General features: G+C 38.9%; 1 protein-coding gene across 6 annotated transcripts in view; it reads right to left on the bottom strand.

Moving 5' to 3' along the window:
- The window catches only part of FGGY (FGGY carbohydrate kinase domain containing), a 131,835-nt gene that overhangs the window by 60,067 nt on the left and 50,475 nt on the right, over positions 1-21,293 (bottom strand). For 5 of the 6 annotated variants that reach the window (XM_026034815.1, XM_026034840.1, XM_026034848.1 and 2 more), the window contains exons 6-8: positions 18,968-19,083; positions 8,006-8,134; positions 3,620-3,723 (exon numbers count right to left, since the gene is read on the bottom strand). In XM_026034815.1, the coding sequence (XP_025890600.1) occupies positions 3,620-3,723; positions 8,006-8,134; positions 18,968-19,083 (349 nt within the window). Of the gene's footprint in view, positions 1-3,619; positions 3,724-8,005; positions 8,135-18,967; positions 19,084-21,293 lie in introns of those variants that run through there. The other variant, XM_026034857.1, reaches the window with a different exon arrangement.

The following is a 21,293-nucleotide window of genomic DNA, read 5'->3' as shown; positions in this document are numbered from 1 at the left end:
AATCCCTCCAACCACATAARGGCTTCAGAAGAAAACAAAGGACTTTTGAAACTTTTAAAATGTCAGACCCGTAAGACATTGGCAGGAAGACAGACTTTTAGGGAAACCAATTACTTGATTCCCAGAAGTTATAGCATATATGCTAGACCTGTGCAACTACTAGCGGGAATATTATGCAAGCTGCTCTCTCACCGTCTCCAACCTGTTGCTATTTAACTGTGCAAAAAGCACATTTTAATGTGTGTTTGACAGTCACCATGGCTACACGAGGAAAAGTCTCCTTAAAAGTTTGAAGACTAAATGTGGGTGCTGGAGTTTGCAACCCCTGTCCAAAAGGCACGATGACATGCAGCAGCCCACTCCGAAATGCCGGCCACTGAGGAGCTGTCACTTGAAAGGAATACCTACGCTGCACCCAGAGATCAAAGCCACRGCAAATGAATCCCAGCCCTGAAGCAGGGACAACCTTTCAAACATAAAAGGACAGCTTATTTGCCATGCCAAACGCAAATTCTGCTGACGTTTTTTTTTGCTAGGGCGAAGGAGGCAGCAGAGATCATGTAATATAAACAGCCGTAGAAAAATTTTCAAGATTATCTTTTCTTTTTTCTCTCATGGGTAATGGATGAGTCCTGAGGAGGCAGTGACTTTTAGCAACTGCCCACTTGGAGCTGGATTTGGATCAGYAACCAAATTACCACATGCCTTCTACCTCTTGCATGGGCTGTCCAAGGATCTCAGCAGAAATGCTTTGTGTGTGTGATTACCCAAGACCATCAGTGGTTAATTCCAGAAGTGTATCCTCACTTAAAAATGGTAGTTCCACCACAAATTAAGTTATTATAGCCATGAGTAAAATTAGGTTCCACATTTGTACTTTCTAAAATATCAAAGGCATGATTAGCAGTCTTTTGTTCAAGATCTCTGGAGTCCTTGGGGTAATGAAAACTGGGTCAGAGAGTAGCTTCTCTTAAAATTTAAAGTAAATGCCGTGTTTGAGCAACAGGAGTGTCCATGACTCACGGAGCACTCAGCCCGGAGAAGGGGGATGCTGAAGCCAGGCCCATGCACCACCAGTAGCACGCCTGCCCCCACCAAAAGGAGGAAAGGCAGGGGGGAAAGCAGCACAACAGATGATTTTGAGCAGTTTCCTGTTATGATCCCTTGAAAGAAATCCAAGCGCACTTTCCCCCTGCTTTCTGTTTTCTGAATTTCTCCTGACAGTCGGCCCTTTCCCTTGCCAGAACCACAACAAAGGCAGGCCTTGAGTTTCCACGGGCCCGTTTTCTCCCGGAGCMGTCTCTGATGCTCGCACAAAGGTGTCATTGTTGCTGGCTCGCTGGGGCTGCTGCACCTGAGGCACTTCAAAGGCTCCGCTCGATGCCCGCCCGGCCACACAGCGCTCTCTCCCACTGCATTAAATTAAACCCGATGATTAATCTCTGCAGCCCCGAGGGTCCCTTGGTGTGCACGGAGAGAAAATATATATTTCTATCAAAACACAAGGATAATATACTTTCATTTTATAGCCCTAATTAAAAAAAGGAACGGCTGATTTCAGCCAAATGCAGCTGCACGCAGCTCTGAGTAAAATACAAGTACAGCTGCTGCGTGTGCTCTACATTCACTTCATGTAGGTTATGTGGGTATAGGTAAAAGAATAGTAAAGTCCTTTCACAGATTAAATCCAGAGAAGCTTAAAATTTGTTTATTGTCTGCCAGCTAGAGACTGTTACACCTCACAGCAAAGGAGCTAAAGAAGGCAGGTAAGAAAATGCTTATGAAATGCTGAGTAGTTACATTTAAATTAAAGTCAGTGTAAATTTACCCCCAAATTGCACAAGCATCTACTCCCGAGCTTGCATTCAAATAATTAAGAGCTTAAAATGTTCCCCCTTGTCTACAGTGTGTATGTATGACTTCAGGGTGACTTTAATCACTGAGCAGAATATTGATTAACATCAACAAGGGCTTTACCAAGGAAAGATTTGTCACTTTTGTTACATCAAAACAGCTAATTTAGCCACATCTCCTGTTGTCATGGAGTATGTTTATACTGGTATGTTTTGCTCTCATTTGGAAAGCAAAACAAGCTATAATTGTGTAAGTAGGTCTCTACATCAAATCTTATTAGTGTACACATGTGAAAAATTAATAAATAACTACACACGTATCTTCTTCCARGACCAGTTACGCGAAAGAATAATTTAAAGCCAACTGGAGCATTTCCAGCTGCTCAGCGTTGCCCTGAGACCTTTTGGGGAAACTGAGTGCTGCTTASCTCATTTCAGTCCAGGATTAGGTCTCTACTAGCCCAGCCCAGTTTAATAAGTTAAACCAACTCAGCTAAAATAAACAGGTTAGGAAGAGTTCACACAGACAGCATCTTCTGAGGGACTGAAGTGACAGAAGCCTCCATCAAAAGAACCAGAAACTGTAATAAGTAGGAATAGCGTAAAATTATAACTTCTCCTGCCCATTCTGGTATTTGCAGAGTGGATTGTGCACTGATGATCACAGATACTAGGGTATTTTTGCAGGGACAGAGTATGTCTAATAGTCTGGGATTCAAAGTCTGAAACTCTGGGTTTAGATAGGAATCCACATATACTCCCAACTATTCTACAGGACTTAAAGCTTGGTTAAATGCTCTGCTCCACAAAACTGGGATTATTCATAACCTTAAATTCAATCATCTGCTTAAATGTTTTGCTAAACTGAAATCTGTATGACAAGATCATCATCTTAATAATGCTATTTTATCATCTTAGTAATGCCGTTACCATGAAGACACCTTTCAAACTCTGTTAAGATTGCCATTTTATTTATTTATTTACTTTTAAAATTACTTTCTCTAGGAGAGCTCTCTCCATGAAGTACGCTAGTAATTCCTAAAGCCTCTAGCTTTAGCCTATTGCCATTTGCTCATTTAGGAAAAATCCAAGTTATAATCAGTCTAAATTTAAGACTGTAATGAGTTTTAAATAAAAAACGTGGCAGAAAAGGGTACTTATCTAAATGGAATGCTTTCAGACTCATACATTTTAAAAAGGTATAAATTTCAAAAGCAGACACTAAATTTTAATTGCAATCTCAGAAAAAGCTTTTGTGTTAATTCACTGAGAAAAATTAGCAAAGTGAAAATTGCTTATCAAGGTTTTTCTTTCTCTTTAGTCGTGATACATATCATAATTCTATAGCTCATGGCAGCTTTCAGAGGCAGGATTTATATTGATTAAGTGAAGAGGTGGGGGAGAAGGGCTGTGACTAAAGACACACGCTCCTCCAAACACACTACTCTGTAACACATTAGCGATAGGCTTGTCACGGATAACTCAAGCTCCATCTCTGGCTCAGATTTCAGGCTGCTCTTTAAGTCACTTTGGCATCGTGGTTTTTACCTTTCATGTCATTTTTTTCAGTATCGATTTCTACTAGTATTAAAGTTCTTGCTTAGTAATAAATGCATGGTAATATATAATTAATATCCAAAGGTAAAGCTACAGTTACCAGAAAAAAATCAAGGAAAAGGAAAGGGGTGAAAGACAGAGGTCATTCCTGCCTTCAGAACCATTGGTTACTATATCCTATAGATATTAAGCCTAGGCATACAACCTACCCCCATGTGGCATGAAGATGTTCCACAGATCATCGCAACYCGGGATGTAATCGGCTGATTCTCACATGGCAGGTTGTGTCCTTTCACATCTGCTCCAATTACTCCTATTAAAAAAAAAAAAAAATTAAAACCCCCTTTTAAAAGAAGAGCAACACAACCCTTGCAAAACAGAGCTTTTATGCACACAAAAAATTGTCATCTCACATCAGTATCACAAATCAAAAGATCTCTTTACTCACTGAACAACTTCATTTTATAGACTCAGAATAAAACACATTTTCATTCCAGATACATGAGGACACCAGACCATTTCCCCATATTCACATCATATTTTTTAAACATCATAATTCCAACTATAGCTAAGWCCTCTACTGTCTTAGGTAGTGCAGTAACTTGTCAAATAAAAGTCTGCCCTGTTCCAAAAGGCACTGCAGTGGAGGGCAGATCTATTTATTGGTTCACATATGGTATCATGCATATGCTGCATATTGAGTGTTCCCAGGGGATGAGCTGGAGAAGGGGGTAACTGGGTGGCAGAGTGGAGGGCTGTCACTTCTGTAGTCCTGACTGCTGCCGCTGCTCTGTTGAGGTCTCATCTAAAAGATGAGATGGCTCCTTCCCGAAGGGCATCTGTGCTCAGCAAGGAGGAGCGTCTGCACGTGGGATGGGGCAGAATATGACAAATGCAACAAGTGCTCGGCCCGCAGCCAAGGGTAGAGCAGGAGGTCTCAGAGAAGGTCCTGCCTACACAACAGGGCAGACCTGCACTGTCTGCACAATATTCGGGATGCAGCAGCACATTCTGTGTAGCTCAGTTTAAGGACAGGCAACTACCAAAGGAAATTCTGCCTTCTCTTCCTTCTCCTCTTAGGCTGCATSTTTGCACTACACTGTAATGCACACAGAAAGAAATAAAGCACACAAAAAAACACAGTAGGAAAGGGCAAATATATTTTGTTCATTCTTTTTCTCTTGAGCATTATTTTTCAATCGGATCAATGAGCATGTTTGGTGACTGGTTTGCAAATCCTACTAAAATAGTCCTAAGGAAGAAAAGCAATTAGTTTTCAGTTCACTCTACAACTCCAGACCATAGGGGACAAAGGAAGGAGTAGGTTCATGAAAGAAGGAAGGATAGAAAAGAAACCCTCCCCTCTTGACCAACATTAGGTCAAATAAAGGTAAAACTTCTCAAAGGTCACAGGAAAACATCCCTAGGAAAGTGTGGATGCTGGAGAACCAGGAAGCCTTACAAATTAAGCTGGACTGAAACAACAGACCAACCCCGCAACGACAAAATAGGCAACAGATAGATTTCTTTCAAATCTTTAATTTTAAYCTGTTTTGAATGTGTTTCACCCAGTAGTTATGTGTTTCCTATGAACTGTCCACTTTCTTAATACATATTTCAGCAAAAAACAGGTTTAGAAAATGGGAACTATTCAATGTCTTCTAATGTCTTTACACTTTTATAAAARGTAAAGCAGATTCATCTCAGCATTCTGGCCAACCAAGTGTCCAATAACAAACCACTATAAACTACACTGCATAATTAAACACTATTTTTTTTCTTTTTCCTGTTTCCCTATCATCCTTATTTTACAGACAATTTAGTTTCAGAGGCACTGAAAAAGCAGTTTTCAAAAAAACCTACAGGTCTCATCAGTCACGCTGTATTTCTTTTCATTGCAGGGGCATCAGTAAGGCGTATGCTGCACATTTTACATATACAAAACCAAAGTTGAAGATGCCACGTGTTGCCTGTGGTTTGTATGTGACATTTCTTTAACCCTCTTGTTTAAGTCATCACTGCAAGATTCTGTTATCAAATCATTCTGTTACAGTTTGTCTTACCCTAGTTACCAAGTTATTATGGTGTTATGGCTGGAAGTCATTTCAATACCCAGAAAATTAAGGGCTAAAATTTTACCACTTTGTCCTTATGTCCTTTATTCTAGCTGGTTTATGACTCTGTCAGTAGCAAATTTGTCATATAAAGAGCTTATTTGCAAGGAGAAACAGAAGACAAAGTACATCTTATGCTTTGTTTTTCACTGTTCTAACACAGGCATCTAGAAGCTCATCTTACCCATTTTGGACAGGGTTTTCTAAAATGTACTTTTCTGTACTAGACAATATCGTATTAAACCTCACAAAAAGAGTTAAAAGTATCCTTCACACAAATCAGCAACTCYATCTGAATTATCAGTATGTACTGCAAATTTATTTCTACAAAACAATAAAAGATGGGAGAGCCTCATATTTAGACACCTGTTAAGCACTAAGAAAACATTCTTCCACAGAGTGAAATCAGAGCATTGCCAAAATCAGTGGGAATTTTGTCAGCAACATTACTCGTATTGAGAGTTACTGGAGTCTCCCTGTTTGTGATTAATTGAAATTAGACAACAAATACATCTGTAACATTCAATAATACTGAAATCTTAAATAACTAAGGATAAGTTAAGGGTTGCCAAAAGTCCTTTTTACCTTTAACTGAGTTTTTTTTTTTTTTTTTACTGAGAAAGATTCAAAATTTTGTGAAAGATTCTCAAGACAGACAGGAACCAACAAGTCTGTGTACTACATAAACCGAACAACAGACTTCAAGAAAGCAGGCAATGTTAAGCATTCACACTTTYTGCTCTTTGCCACAGTGACAAAGTATTTCAGATATTGTACCCTAAATTTCCTACTTTTTGCTTACACAGTGATGGTGTCATTTTTAAAAGGGGCAAGGTAAGAGTTTACTTAAGTCTGTCACAAAAGACTGGTCTCCCATAATCACCTTTTTATCTGGAGGCTTTTTTCAAATTAATACAGTAGGTAAAAATGAAAGTCAGATATATAGTCAGCTTCTACATTTTTGCGTTTGCATAATACGTATCAGATGGACAGGAGTCATAGATGACCTCCACTGACTTAGGTATCAAATAATTCTCCATCCCCACCTTATTTCACTCAGAACTTCAAAGCCGTCCTAAATTCCAGGACTCTGACCATGAGAACTACATTTTATATGCACTGAAAAGCAGTTCGGAATACTGTGTCAAAGGCTGCTAACACTGAAAATAAATTGTGCTAGTTTTGGTCCAGCATGCAGGATGCGAAAGAGCCCTTTCTATAGACTATTTTTAACACGTGGAAAGAAAACAAATAGGAGAGATTCACAGTTGTAGGATGCATCCCATTTACAACTATGCCACTAACAAGTTCACTTTTGCAGCTGGTCAAAACAAGATGCGAGAGCTACAGTTAATCTTTCTGAGCAATAAGAAAAACAACATACATGATTACTGAACTTCAGCAGAAACAGTTATCAGAAGCCAAGCAAACAAATCTAAACTTTTTAAAAATCCCAAGCCACAGCTACTAGGAAAAAAAACAGATTTTAAACACCACAGAAAAATACTTGAAAGAAAACTGATACTCTAGCAGCTAATCACATTTCATTTGGATCTAAAGAAAACTGCTCTGATGAGCAATAGAGTTCCACTGAACCCTAGTGTTTCAATAACTCTGAAACTTTCTGAGGTAACATTTTTTTCTAACCTATCAAACTAACAAAAACCTCAATTTCCTGCTGAAAAGTTACATTAAATCTCTTTGCTTTCAACTGTATTTAGATAAGGCCAAAGAGCACAGTAAGAAAACGAAGCAGTTAGCCTTACCAAACATTTCGTTTCAATGCAGCTGAAACCGAGCACTTCACAACATCGTGCTGGGAAGGAAATAAAAACTAAACGTTGGGCCTCCTACTCCAGCTAGAGATAACATGTTCGGAGCCTCTGCACTGACCAAGAAGGGCAATGCTGTTCTTGGCTGGGTCTCGGCACTGTTTTCACTATCTTCAACTATTTCCCATACTCGGAGCTACATCAAAAGCAGTGTTTGGGGTATATATCCATCCTGTGCTAGCATAAATGTATACTGAGAAGTCCTTCTTGCATTATTTAAAAAAGGACAAATTGTTATTAACACTTCCAAGAAAGATTAACTCAGAAGTCTCAGACATGAGACTTCTCCCTCAGAACTTTTAATTTGTCTTCCCTGTCCTCAAAGTTTCGACCTACAGGAGACGCAAACTCAGCATGTTGGAGAGACTACTCAATGGTGTTTCAGGGGAAGTAACAGGAGTTAATGGATACCTGGGAAATCCAGCTGCAGAGAAATAAACTTAGTATTTTGTAAACCCTTTTCTATAAAGAGATATTCAACATTAGCAGTTACTGAAAAGGCTTTTTAACTTTAGTTCTGCTATTTCATAAGAACAAATATTAGCATGAGAGCAAATAGCTGGATATAAAACACGCTTTGAGAAAAATGGCTTTCTTAAATGAACTTATTATTCTCCTATTTCCAAGAAGGGTAAACCAGACCGAGTACCTAGTCCTCCAGCATGAGCATCAATGAGAGAAGCTGCTACTGCAGTCCCCGCGGGGAGACCAAGGTCTCTCGCAGCCTCTGGCGTTAGACCGTTTCCAACCGACTCTCCAGGAGACAAGACGTGGTTTCCTGGGCAGACACAAGAAAAACCAAACAGCTGTCAATTTACTAAACAGAAAACCAAACATGCATGTTATTAGAGGAACTCCTTTCCTCTTCTTCAGCTTAGAGCAGTACACAAAGCARAAAGATTCGTTATAAACTATACTTCACTATACATATGTATGCTAACCACAAAGCCATGCTGTATCAGAATATTCCATAATTCAAGAGGATTCCATGTCTTGCCAACTGCAGAGGTACTTCATACTTCACCACAAGGCATTAAATCCTGCTCAGCCCCTTTCCAACACATTGGCAATGCACACACACAGAGTCCAAGCTTCTTCTGGAGTTGCTGACTACCCTTTTTGCAGCCAGCCTCCATGTACATGAATGAGATTCAGCTCAGCCTGCATACATCACTGCAAAGGACACTCGTTGCACAAGRAGGTGGCCAGTTTTTCCATTTCTCTCCTCTCCAAGAGGTCTCACTAGAAATAAGATGGCTAAAGGAACCGAAACAGAAGGAGAAACTGGCTAGATAAGCATTTTTTCTGCCCCTTCAGCTGTATTTCCAATGCCTTAAACWATCCACTTTTGAGTCTTTGAGAGCCTTAGGAAATATATAAAACATTATGCTCACCCCAAACATAATCAGTGCAATCTCTCCTTCCTCTTGGCCTTGCCTATAAGGAGGCTGTTAGCAGGTTTTGTTTGCATAGATATCTATCACTAATTCCTTTTCTTTTTTTTTTTTTTTTTTTAAAAAGAACAATTATATAGATAGAAATGTTTCAGACTTCAGGTGAGCAGAGCTAAAGTCACAAATCTTTCAGAATTCAAAGATTACTTTGTGATTTCTTCTTGCCTTCCTCAGCCTCATCTCTGGGCAGAAAAATCTATTCTGGGATGGCTGCTGAGCTTCACCAGACTCAAAGCAACAGRGAAAGCCTGAGAGTCCACACACTCCACTCCCGTTATGTAAAGATTTGGCAGCTGAGGCAATAAAAGGCACCGTGGGAGCTCCCACAGACTTCCCTAGCAAAACCATGGCTCTAAGTCAGAGACTTCATGTCCATTTTATAGTGCATACCTGGCACAATTCCTGTTTAAAATATAAGCCTACACTATAGGACAAGACTATATTCTCAGTTGATTATAATACAATTAAATTAATTAAAATATCCTCCACAATAGAGATTATTTACTTTAAAGGAATAGCCTATCATTATATTTATCAGAGATATATTGATGTTACTGAGCATAACAATKCACAGGTGGAAATTGGGTCTTCAAATTTTTATACCACAGTGGTAGAAGATCCTTGGTTTTGCTAGATGCAATTCATTTTGAAGGTGGCACCCATTTCCTGACTGACCAAGTGTTYGGGGCATTTCGTGACAAAATTTCGCAAGGTTAATTTAGAAACCTACCCATGAAGTCCTGGATGGCCATGTGGTTCTGCTCTGATGATCACACCTCCTCTTCTGAAGTTTAAGCTATGTCTCATAAGGGAAATTTAGAACAAGAGTGTGCAGCCAGAACTTCAACACTTAATTTTGGGTTTGTATTCAAATATAGGAGGTAGCAAACAAAGCCAGTATTTCAGGCTCTCTTGTAGATTACAGAAAAAAAGGAAGTAATCATATTAAGCTATTTCCTCATAGAAAAATGTCTACATTTCATTAACTCTTAGTGTAAAGTCATCAAGAATTTGCTGGCTTTTCCAAAAAGTGTTTTGTTCTGTTTATTTTTKTTGTTGTTGTTTTCCTGAATATTGGAGAGCAGAATATCTCTCTTTAAGAGATGTTGATGATCTCTCTAAGAGATGTTAAGAGACCTTTTTGGTCTTTTAGGACATCAGAGAATAATACTAGTAAAACAAAGTTGACTGGGACTGGTTCTCCTAACATTCAAAGACCCTGCAGTCAAAAGGAAATGCAAAAAAACTGCACACAGCTAAAACCACATCGTTTTCCTCAGAATCAGTTGTGTGACCTGAAAGTGTAGAGGTATTTCTCACACACACACACACACACACACAAACACAGCATATAATGAAACTACTCTGAAGTAAAACCTATTTCCAGGTATTCATTTCCATTGTCGGCTTGTTTATATCAGTTGTACTGGTCAAATATTTCAATTATTGTATGGATGTTTATTTTAGAGATCAGGGCTACTATTAGACAAGTCCTTTTCCTACCAGCTTTTCAATTATTGCATTTCTAGCTAATGATCACTAAGGGAGCAATTTCGGTGATACAGATATTCTCTTCTAAAAGCAGCAACAGAAAAGAACCATATGGATTCCTTTGGGATTAGTGATACATCAGAACTGCCATCAGCACTGCTATCCTCTCTGAGRATGCATAGATACGGGTTTGCTGTGATGTGAAGATGAAATTATAATCACTTTTTGGTTTAATGAAATAAATTAAAGGTACAGTATGCCCAGACTGTTTCAGGAATCACAGTAAGCCTGAATAATTTATTATTCCATGACTGAAACCAYTGCCTGACAATCGCAGAAGTGATAAAACTCAGTAGTTGGCCAGTGCACGGAGTGTTGAGGAAACGGAACCAAGGGGAGGCCTCGATCAAGCACAAGGGAAGGAAGGAACTGGGCAAAGGTCTTTCCTTTTAGGGAAAATAAGAGAAGAGCATGGCGTGGCAGAAAGGGCAATGAAAACAAAGACCCCTTCCCACGCATGGGGAAGATGTAACCAGAGAATTGGTTCTCTTTCAAACCATCCGTTAGGAGAAGATGATCCCCTCTCTCCTTATCAGGAAGCCAGAGGAAAGGGGAAAATCCTTGCTACCTCTCGACAGCAAGAGAAGAGGTTGACACGCCATTTGATGACAGGGAAAGCACTCAGGTGAAGAACAAGGGAAAGAAACCCACTTTGCCCCCAGAAGAGAGGACACTGACCAAAGCACAGGGAGGGTCTCCTACCCAGCAGCTAGAGAGCGCAGGACAAAGGTGCCAGCAAGTRGTATTTTATGCTCAAAGAGTTAGAAATTAAGGAAAAATGTGCACCCATGTGCATTACACTCACATTAGGAGCTTTATGGGAGAGAAAAAGCAAGCTCTGCATGGTCGCTCTGTCCCTCAGCATTGAACTTGCTTCCTCACCCACGTAAGTGTGGGTAAAACGGGTGCAATGGGCAGAGCCCTGACTYTGCCACACGTATAGAGAGATACGGAAAGGGAATTAGAACCCTCATGGTTTACTCTCCACTGGGAGACTAGAAAACTCAGCTAAGCTTCAGCAAGCCTTGAGAATCTGTAGGTGTRAAGCTATTGAAGGGTAGAACACAGAAAGAGTAGGCAAAACAAAGCCACAATTAAAGGCAAAACAAAGCTTTCCATTTGGGCATTGTAAGCGGATTGCACTCCTGGACTAGGATGGGAGAGAATGAAGAGAGCCCCACTCAAGCAAAGGACATTGAGTGCTGCTAGGATTCAAGTCCCAGCGACTCCGCGAAGGGTATTAAACCACTGCACACCAGCAACTCCACCGCAGGTGCTGCCACCCTGAAATCCTACCTGCCAAGGGAAAGAGCAGTCAGAGCGGAGAGGGGAAGGGAGCGCTGCGGCACGCAGAGGCAGGCACGGAGGGTATTACAGGAGGCTGCAGAAAAGAGGCAGTGAAAGGACTGAGGCTTCTTAAGACTCTTGCCAAAGTAAATGTATCGAGTCTTTTGTTTACAGTAGTCTCCTGTGCAAGTCATTTACCTTTGCTAAATGATTTCCAAAATTAGACCTAAGCAAACAAACCCCTAATGGCTGAAGCTGGAGAACTTTCTGTTTCACATTCATGCAGCTGTTTCACTAATGCAATGACTTAATCCACAACCTTTTCAATTTGTATGAGACGCTCTATTTTGAGCTATTTTTCCCCCTATAAAGCAGCAAGTTTACAAAAGGAAAAAGCTGTCTGAATCTCTTCCTCCTCTTTCATCCTTCTMTGAAGACTAATGTTGGAACTGCTACTATCAGGTTTTGTTTAAACAATTTACGTGCTACCATGGACCCTATACCTTTCTAGGCAGTTACCAAAGCAACCAGCTATTTACCAGATGTGACACACAGGGCAGGCCATACATCTCAAGCTAACTTTAGTAATCTAAACGCACTGCAGTCTTACTAATATTTAATAGAACCAACTTTTTAGCRTGGAGACCTTTTGAATAACAACAAAAGCCGAGCGCAGCAGGGGGCCCAGCTCACTGCACGGTGACTTACTCGCTTGAGAGCAGCTTCTAATCCCCCGTGCACAACTTGGTTGCATTTCATGTGTAACTACATTGGGCTGCATGAGCGCATCAAAACACAGGATTAACCAAACAGTGACATCCCCTTTCTTCATTAACTTGACAAAAATAAACTTAAAGGGATATATCAATCTCTTGTTTAGATCACAGCAACTTCAGACAGAAATTCAAGCAAAAAAAAAAAAAAATCTGCGTTTTTTTTTAACGCCCTCTAAAATGTGAAGCTCTAAATGTGTTTTCTTTGAAAAGACAATRCACAAAGTAGTTAACCCTTCATACAAACAGTTTACAACGTGCATTGGGAGAGTAATCTAGTTAAACCAAGTGGTGCTAAACAAGGACCTCAGTAGGAGGAGGCACCATCTACTGCAGTGGAAGCCCCATAAGCAACGCAAGGGGCTCCTCTTCTCCTCTCAGGCACAAGGTCACAGGCTTGGTGGGACATTTTTACCAAACTTGTGCTGATACCTCACGTAGCAGATTTAGATGTCCATTACAAAGCTGGCAGGCAATCTCCAGTTGTAATTTTGTGTTTTATAGTAATCCACAGAATGCCAGAAGTGTAGGATCTGCAAGGAACTCAGGGAATTAGAACTCCTCTGTTACAACAGCCCAACTCTATTCATCCATCCCAGCTACACACAACACTCACATGTAACTGARATACATGGAGTTGGTTATTCTAGAATTTTAAAGCATAGCTGATCACTAAGAGAAGGAAGCAAGCTAGTGATATGGACTAGAAAATCATAACATTTATTCCTTYTCAGGGCTGAAGGTAAGGTAGTTAAACGTTGTTAGAACAGGTCAGGCTTTTTTTGTTGTTGTTGTTAATTTTAATATGGAAATGCCTCCTTAAAATTTCCTGCCTGACAACCTCAAACTTGAGAATTCTTATTCAGGAAAAACGAAACATATTGTAGCCTTACAGGCCGGCTTACCTAAAACAGAGAAAAACAGTTGTCACTTGGCTTTCTGCAGTTCAAAATTCAACTCTATATGACCTTCATAGTAGTTTGAGGAAATATAATYTGGGTTCTCTCTGTCCATTCTCCTATACAGTCTCTGCTTTACCTGATGCAGACAATATTAGGTTTCTAAATACTGGAAAAAAGAGCAATCTGTGTGCAGACAAATCTGGCTTCATTAGGTTGAAAAGTAAATGTAGTAAATGGGTCTGTGGACCATAGGGGCCTACAAAGGCCCCTTCTTTCTCGATTTTCCTTCTTTTCCTTCTTGCTCAATTGAAAAAGTTCCATTTCTTCCTGGGGAAAGACCAAATGAAAAAGAAAGAAAAAGGGGAAAAAAGAAAAATGTTCCGCATCATTGGATCATTAGGCCTGCACACTGAGGGACATGACTGAGTTTTGGTAACTACATTTCAGTGAAATAGTGCAGAATGAATGTCACTCATGGTTCACTACTCTCTATGCTGACGTGCATACAGATACATAATACATATATTTAGATGCCTTACTAAGTAATTAGATGCAACGTTATTTGCATCAGCTGTCTGCCCTCATATTTTTGCTTGCAAACAATAATTTCAATAGACTGATTATTTACGTTTCTGGCATTTTACAGTACAATATTCCCAACAGTCACTCTAAATACTGCAGCTCAACAGGCATCRAGGTATATGACATGACTACTGCTACCCTTGTCAAAGTTGCAAGTAATCAGATTTTGGCTTGGTATAGTAAGTCACTAATATGGCACATGCAATTTAGTTTGTATTAATTATGGATCATTACTCATCAGAATGTTTTTTATTACTGGATGTTTATTAATAATTCACATGATAGCAACTCTTCTTTGAAAAAATAATAAGCCCTTTTCAAAACTAAAAGAAATAACAGGCTAAAAATACCCTGATCAGTTACTGAAATAATGTTTCTGAATCTGTCAGCTAAGCTTCTGATGCCTGCAGGATCTTATTCCCTATCACATATTATATAGCTCAAGCATGCATAATGACTAGATATTGATACATTAGAAAGAGTTCAGAAATGAGTCAGGAATGCAATCGTAAGAATGGAGAAATATGACAGTTCTTACAAGAATACTGGTGAAAAATTCAAGAAGATCAGTGTATTTCTTTAACACAGAAGATTTCAGTCAGTGCAGGTCAAGCATCTCACTAGTCTCGCAGGAAGATATTTGCAGTTAAAACTGAGATGAAAATAATAATATTTAATAAATAATAAATTAAACACACTTGTATTTAAGTAATGATAGCAACTATCAAATCAATAAGCTTCTAAAGCTTTATGCTTGGAAAGTATTAAATTAAAACAATGCCACAATAGTTGTACTTAAAGCTTTTCCTGTGACTACTAAAAATGAAAACTCAAAGTAGAAAAAACTGCTCTGAGCAGAGGGACTTGGAATAGACATGCTCCAGAGGTTCCTTCCAACCTCAACCATTCTGATTAGGTTGTTCTCCTTTACTGGGAATTGGAAAAGAGAGAAGAAAGGCAGATAAAGGGACTCTGCACATAAGAGGAACTTCTTTGCATTTACTCCCTGTTCTCTACCACTGGCAAAGCACGCTGTTTAACATGCGTTTTTATGATCTAGTTTTATGAAGAACTGGCAGCTCCCAGCTGGCCTCAAAAAAATCATGATCTTTTCTCCCAATTTCCAGAAAATCCCTCCTGTACTCTGCAGCCTCTGGCATCACAAGCCTTGGAGGTGATGAAAAATTGGCAGAACTGAGACACTGACCGTTGCATCAGAGCTGCTGCTAAGTTAATAGCGCCTGGGTTCTCCCAGCCTGGACTGCATCTTCTGCTGCCAGCTTAACCCTGAACAAACAAGCAGAGCTTCCAAGTGTTGAAACGAACTCCTTCTGACAAAGTACAAAACCTAAGCAAACACTGAGGTCTACAATACTATTAGTTTTACAGTTGAATATGGAAGTAGACATTGGGACACGCAACAATAAACCATTCATACAATAACATGTTCAAGAACAAGGAGCCAAGATACCTGCTATTTTGTTACTTATTTGAAAACCTAAAGCAGCACCTTAGATGCTAATAAAAACACCACTGATATCCACTGTGTATCTAAAAACTTTTGAGAATGTGACTCTAAATTCCTGGAAAATGAGGATGAAATCCTCATCATTTTAAAGGCATGCATTTCGAAGTATGAAGTTTGAGTCGAGTTGAAGTATTTGAGTTTTCAAATGTTGGTGTTTCAAAATAAAATAATATAAATAAAAAAAATAAAATCAGTGTACAGTTCCATCACAGATGAAATAAGGTGACAAACTTCCATTTTAAAAATATCAGTATTTCRGCCTTTGCACATGATCTACTGCAGCTGTGAAAAATGCTTCTGTAGTGCCTGCAATGCTCTCTTAGACAAATAAACCATCTTCGATCAAAAAAAAACTTGGCATAAAATATTACCATTCAATAAAAAATCATTATTTGGTCCCTTAAGTAGCCCCTGAAGTAGAGTGCTATGGTGAAAATCTAGCAGGCATTGTTTTCCTCCAAATGGACTATATGCTTCAATACCCTAAGAGGCCTATAGCACATGAAATTTTAACGGAATTGTTAATGTCTTTCTAGGTTTTATAATACCACAAAGTGATACTCATCATGAGCTTTCACCACAGCAGATAAACGCTAATGCCTGCAGTACACAGCGCTTTCATAGTGGTTTTGAACACGAGCCATCCTCTACTCTCTTGGTGGGCAAATTAATGGGTTCAATAAATTTTCAGCATCTCTAGATATGAATCTTTACCTTCACAAATGTGATCAGTAAATTCACAGGGTGCAGGAGGGACCACAAACAAGTTTTGCCGTGGATTCCCTGAAATGTTAGGCTGCCGTGAGAAATGCAAAAGGTCAAAGGCCTGGATTTTTTACAGTCAAACCCACGCCCCAAGGTGGGAAAGGCTTGTGGAAGATCCTAAAGGTCAGGAGAGAGGGTCTCCCTTAACAGCGAGGTCATCTCTTCAGCTAAACCGAAACTAAGAGCAGCGTATTACCTGAAACCACAAGCACCACTCTGATTACAGTAAATGTATTTTCAAAGGGCGAGGCATTTTAAAGGTGATATGCGTTTTATCTGAATAAAGGCATATGTATTGAATAAAGAAATATGTACTAAAGAAGTTTTTCCTCGGGGCGCTTCTATAATTATTTTCAGTATCATGAAAGTTAAAGGTACTACAAAAAAAAAATGCATTCACAACTATTTATCCATAGTTTCCTCTAAATGAAAATAACGTTTTCATCAGCAATTAAAAATAAGTATTTTGTCTGGCTGCTTTAACTCATAAACTGTGTATTTACTTTTGCACCAATAAGATTCAGCTGATTTTATATTGTGAAGTTTTGCTTTATTTATTTATTTGCTTTAATTATTGCTTTATTTACCAAGAAACAATATTTCAGACCCTAGCTCTCCTAATGTTTTGTGAGAGATATCTGACAAAAAATGCCATTATCAAAAGTTCCCCAGGAACTTAAGGAAAAAAATTCTTAACAGTGAGGATGTGAGAGCCCTGGAACTGGCTGCTCAGAGGGTTTGTGGGTTTGAGGTTTGTGGGGGTCTCCTTCTCTGGAGGTCTTCAAAACCTGCTTGGATGCTACCCTGTGCCACCAAACACTCATATCGAAACAAGCAAACGCCCCAAACTTCCAGTGAAACACYGTTACCATTCCCATTTCCTTGAAATAATACACTATGTGTTCAGGGATAGTGACAAAACCCGCAGTTTTGTCATTGCAGGGGATAGTGACTGTCACTGCCGGAGGCAGAGCCGAGAAGATAAACTTGAAGGAATGAATGGCTGCACGAGGCAAGGTTAGACAAATGGTCATGAAAGCAGCCATATATTGTGCCTGAGGCCAGGTTTGGCATTATTAAGCAAAATGCACAGTTTTATACTTTGGATGTAGCTAAGGTCATTAGCTCAAGCACGTGAAAATTACCATTTTTGTAAGGTAAATAAAAATATGTGCTCTTCAGAAGCTGCATGTTCTAGTCTACAGTTCACTGTAACTCTCTAAATCGGATGCTGCTTTTCTGATTCCAGCTGAGACACAACCAGGCATCCCATGGCTAGTCCCTTAAAAACCAGTACAGTCATTCATGGAAGCAGATGCTCTGCGGAGATTGAGGAAATCACTTTTTTTCTTCCAACAAACTCCTGTCAACGGATATGATTTACTGATTTGTCTATTTTGTGAATATTCTGTTTTAACAAAAATSTAAAATATGACACTGAAAATGTGATTTTTGCCCTTCTAAATTTTCAACCTATATAGATCAGTTTTATGAAGCTTCCATCACAGCAAAAGGCCTTTTCACCTAACAGCTATTTTATCATTACAGACATGTATGTTTAGTTGCTTAAAATGGTAAATTGCTTTCCACTGTCCTTGAAGTACATTTTATAAAKATTGTATTAAATCCTTAGCTTACATTTCATAAATAATTTATTTTTAAAATATTTTTCCATGAGATGATCAGCTGCTGAGACGTTCAATTTTCTGTTAAAAAAAACAGGTATTTATTGCAAGTCGTATTTTAACTTGCTGAAAATTTGCTGAAAACCCTATCTGGCAGATGTTACAGGAACTGTATTCAGACTAAAATTTCAGAACACTAAAAGCTCAATATTTCTAGTAGGGTTTGTATCTTTGCATAAGCAATTTCAATGGCATGGGGAGATGCTGAATTTTATTCTAGGAAGCTTTCAAGTACAATTACCTTATATAGCTGAAAATGACTTTCACCATATCTTGTGATGATATGAAGTTTATAGATTTCATTATATTTCATTTCATAACAATCATCTCTCTACCATTTCCATTTCATGTCACTGCATTTAAACGGCTGTACAAACTTGTTCAAAGTGCTAGACATTAAAAAAAAAAATCAAAGGAAATTTCAGATAATTAACTCTGATGAATGAACATATTTTAATTCATGTCTGGTAATATTCTTGTTAATGACATGTCTGCTTAGGACATCCATTAAAAGTCCATTAACTTAACAGGGAAAGTCTAATAAAGTTGTCCTGGAAATTTTCTGGTATATTAACATTATGGACTTTTAATGAATATCTGCTGTAGGAACTGCTATTAGCAAGGCTAACATTCTCATTAAACTTGGGCGCTAAGAGACTGAGAGCAGTATGAAGATACTAACAAGCATAATTAGCACTTCTTCAGAAGATTTCTACACAGGAGATACAGGTCACAAAATATGCTAGCAGTAGCAGTTGAAGCTCTTACAGTTTACTTTGTAGTCTGCTATCTAATATGCCAGTTTCAGCTGCCTTCTTCATGTAATCAATTGCTGAGGCTCCTGTTTATTTCTCTGCTGTTAAATTGAGCAGTACTGAAATGCCAGTACAAAATTTCAACATAATTTTTCAAAATTTAAACATAATTTTTTGTAACAAAAACAAGTAAAAAACCCTAATACCTATGAGTACCAGACTTGCTATCCATCCATCTGTAGCCCTCTCTAGACATGCTACATTTTTAAAGACATTCATAAGACAAGAGCTTAACATATATAGGAAACAAAATAAAACAAAAAATGTACCTATTTTTTCATACTTATCCTTCACCAAATCTTCCAAGCCAATCATTTGCCAGAAACTGTCATCCCAACCTCCATCTGAAGTGTATGTCCACTTGCACACCAATGTGCAGAGCGATCTAGAAAGGAGACAGCAAACACACAGAAGGAAAATGAACACATTTGTTTTTAAACTTGTGACTAGCTAGAACGACGTGCAAAATGATCTCCTCGTTAACCAGACAAAAATTCCAAGCATAATGCTAAAATCAAAGAGAGAATGGCTACTGTTTGGAGTGAATGTCAGARATTTTAAAAGGACTTGATGTTTAAGATGCTTCTCTGCTGAAACAGCTCCCTGTCTGGCTGCTTTTCTGCATAAATCAGTGAAATAACAGACCGTGCATATGCCTAGAAGACAGTATAGCGTGAGCCTAACAGCTATTCAGCAAGCAGCTCAGGGAAAGATTYGTGCTTCTCCAGGCTGTACCTAAATAGCAGTATTTAGCACACTGTATGCCCTTACAAAAAAATCTCTTTCTTATGTTTAAGCTGRATTGCAAGGACATGATGCGTGCACTGATAATTAGGTTAAGTGACACTGCTTCAATACCTGCAATTTATCAGTCAAGGCATAAAAGCTTCCAGCTCTAGCTTCTGTATAGTATGTACCATATAGTATGTACTCTATAGTATGTATTTAAGTATCACTATCATTAGGTGTGTATTTCAACAGAAATTGATGACAGTTCAGTGACATGCTGAAATAACATTAGCTGTGCTGCAACTGAATGCAACACTAAGCTGTTTCAAGCCTCATTTCTGCTAAGTTGATGTTGCACTTCACCATGTGAGGACATCACAAGGACAGGCTACAGGAGCAGAACATAAAGGAAGGGCAGCAGCACTTGCAGAAACAGCTGTCAATCGTAGCAGGTAGATTGCATTCCTCCCTAAATGATCCATACACACAATTCCCACTCTCCCCAAAATGTGAAGGATTAGAACTGTTCCTGAGTGGTCAGTGCTGAATGGACTGTGTGTCTGATCAATACAAAATCTCAGAATATCCATTTTTAACTGTGCTTGAAACATCAATTAACTAAAAGGTATTAATAACGCTACATACTGAAAATTTCAGCTACCTGTAGATGTGGATAAGAGCGCTTTGGCAGCCCCACCATACTCCTAGTCACACCAAGCAGGGCTTCTTACTTTATAATAAGAGCAAAAATGATTGCCTAAATAGTAGAAGACAGCCTGTCTTCTTCTGGAAAAAGAGGAAACTAAAGGAATAAATCTGCGACTTTTCACTCTTGCAGATAAACATCCTCATCATAGTTTCCTATTCCTATTTCCTCTAATAGGCACATTCCAAAAGCGATGCAGCAGCGACTGTGTCTCCTCCTTTAAAGCATAACAACAAGCAAACAAATCAGCAAACMAAATACAATGGAAAAAGAGCACGCTTTGCTATGCAAAAACCAAAGCTAAGGCTTCCAGATACCGATACACTACATGCAATAAAGCCAAATGAGAACTGAACGAGCCTTTACGTACTGCTGGAAAACAATCTGGAGCTCAGACTCCCTGTTTGGGGGACTTGCAACGAGTGCCAAGGGTGCAGAAGTAACGGCAGGATTTCCATGGGCTGTGATACCTAAGGGTACTGTTCTTAGAGAGTGTCCTTATATGTGACTTATGTGAACAGAAGATCACGGGATCACAGGTATTTCCTCAACATCCATTTCCTCATCCAGGACAGAAATGTGTATTTTAATTTCATCATATTTCATTTCATTCTGTTCTTTCAATGATTGCTTTTATAACTACATGAAACACAAGGCTTACTGACAATCCCAGTGTTAAAAAAGGTGCATTTGATAATAAAATGGATTAATATTACATGTTTGGAAGAAAAAAACACAAATGAAGAGGGTTACTTAAATTCTTATAAATAAGAAGGGAGATCATTCAAGCTTAGAGTTCAAACGGCATTGATGGTAAAAAGTTTTGAATTTGTTCTCTTTACAGTTGAGGAATAGACCATAAAATTATAGTTCAGCATCTGGTTAGAAAACAGAAAGGCACATGACTTGTAACTACAGCAATGAAAATGTTGATATTAGAAATTCCAATTTCCAAGGATTCAAATGCCAGACACAAAAATATAATTAGAACCTTTGACAAAATCTAGGTGAACAAAAGAATTTTGGGCTGAAGAAAATAATGGAAAAAAATAAACATTTTCCCCAAATCTGCTCAAAGCTCTCATTAAAGGAAAAGGTGGGGGGGAGAGAGGGAGAGAGGGAGAGAGGGAGAGAGGGAGAGAGGGAGAGAGGGAGAGAGG

This window comes from Nothoprocta perdicaria, unplaced genomic scaffold (genome assembly GCF_003342845.1).
Source record: "Nothoprocta perdicaria isolate Ctin4 unplaced genomic scaffold, notPer1 scaffold_0, whole genome shotgun sequence".
In the NCBI taxonomy this organism is placed as follows: Eukaryota; Metazoa; Chordata; class Aves; order Tinamiformes; family Tinamidae; genus Nothoprocta; species Nothoprocta perdicaria.
The sequence above is the reverse complement of the archived record's forward strand: the minus strand, read 5'-3'. Positions and strand labels throughout refer to the sequence as shown.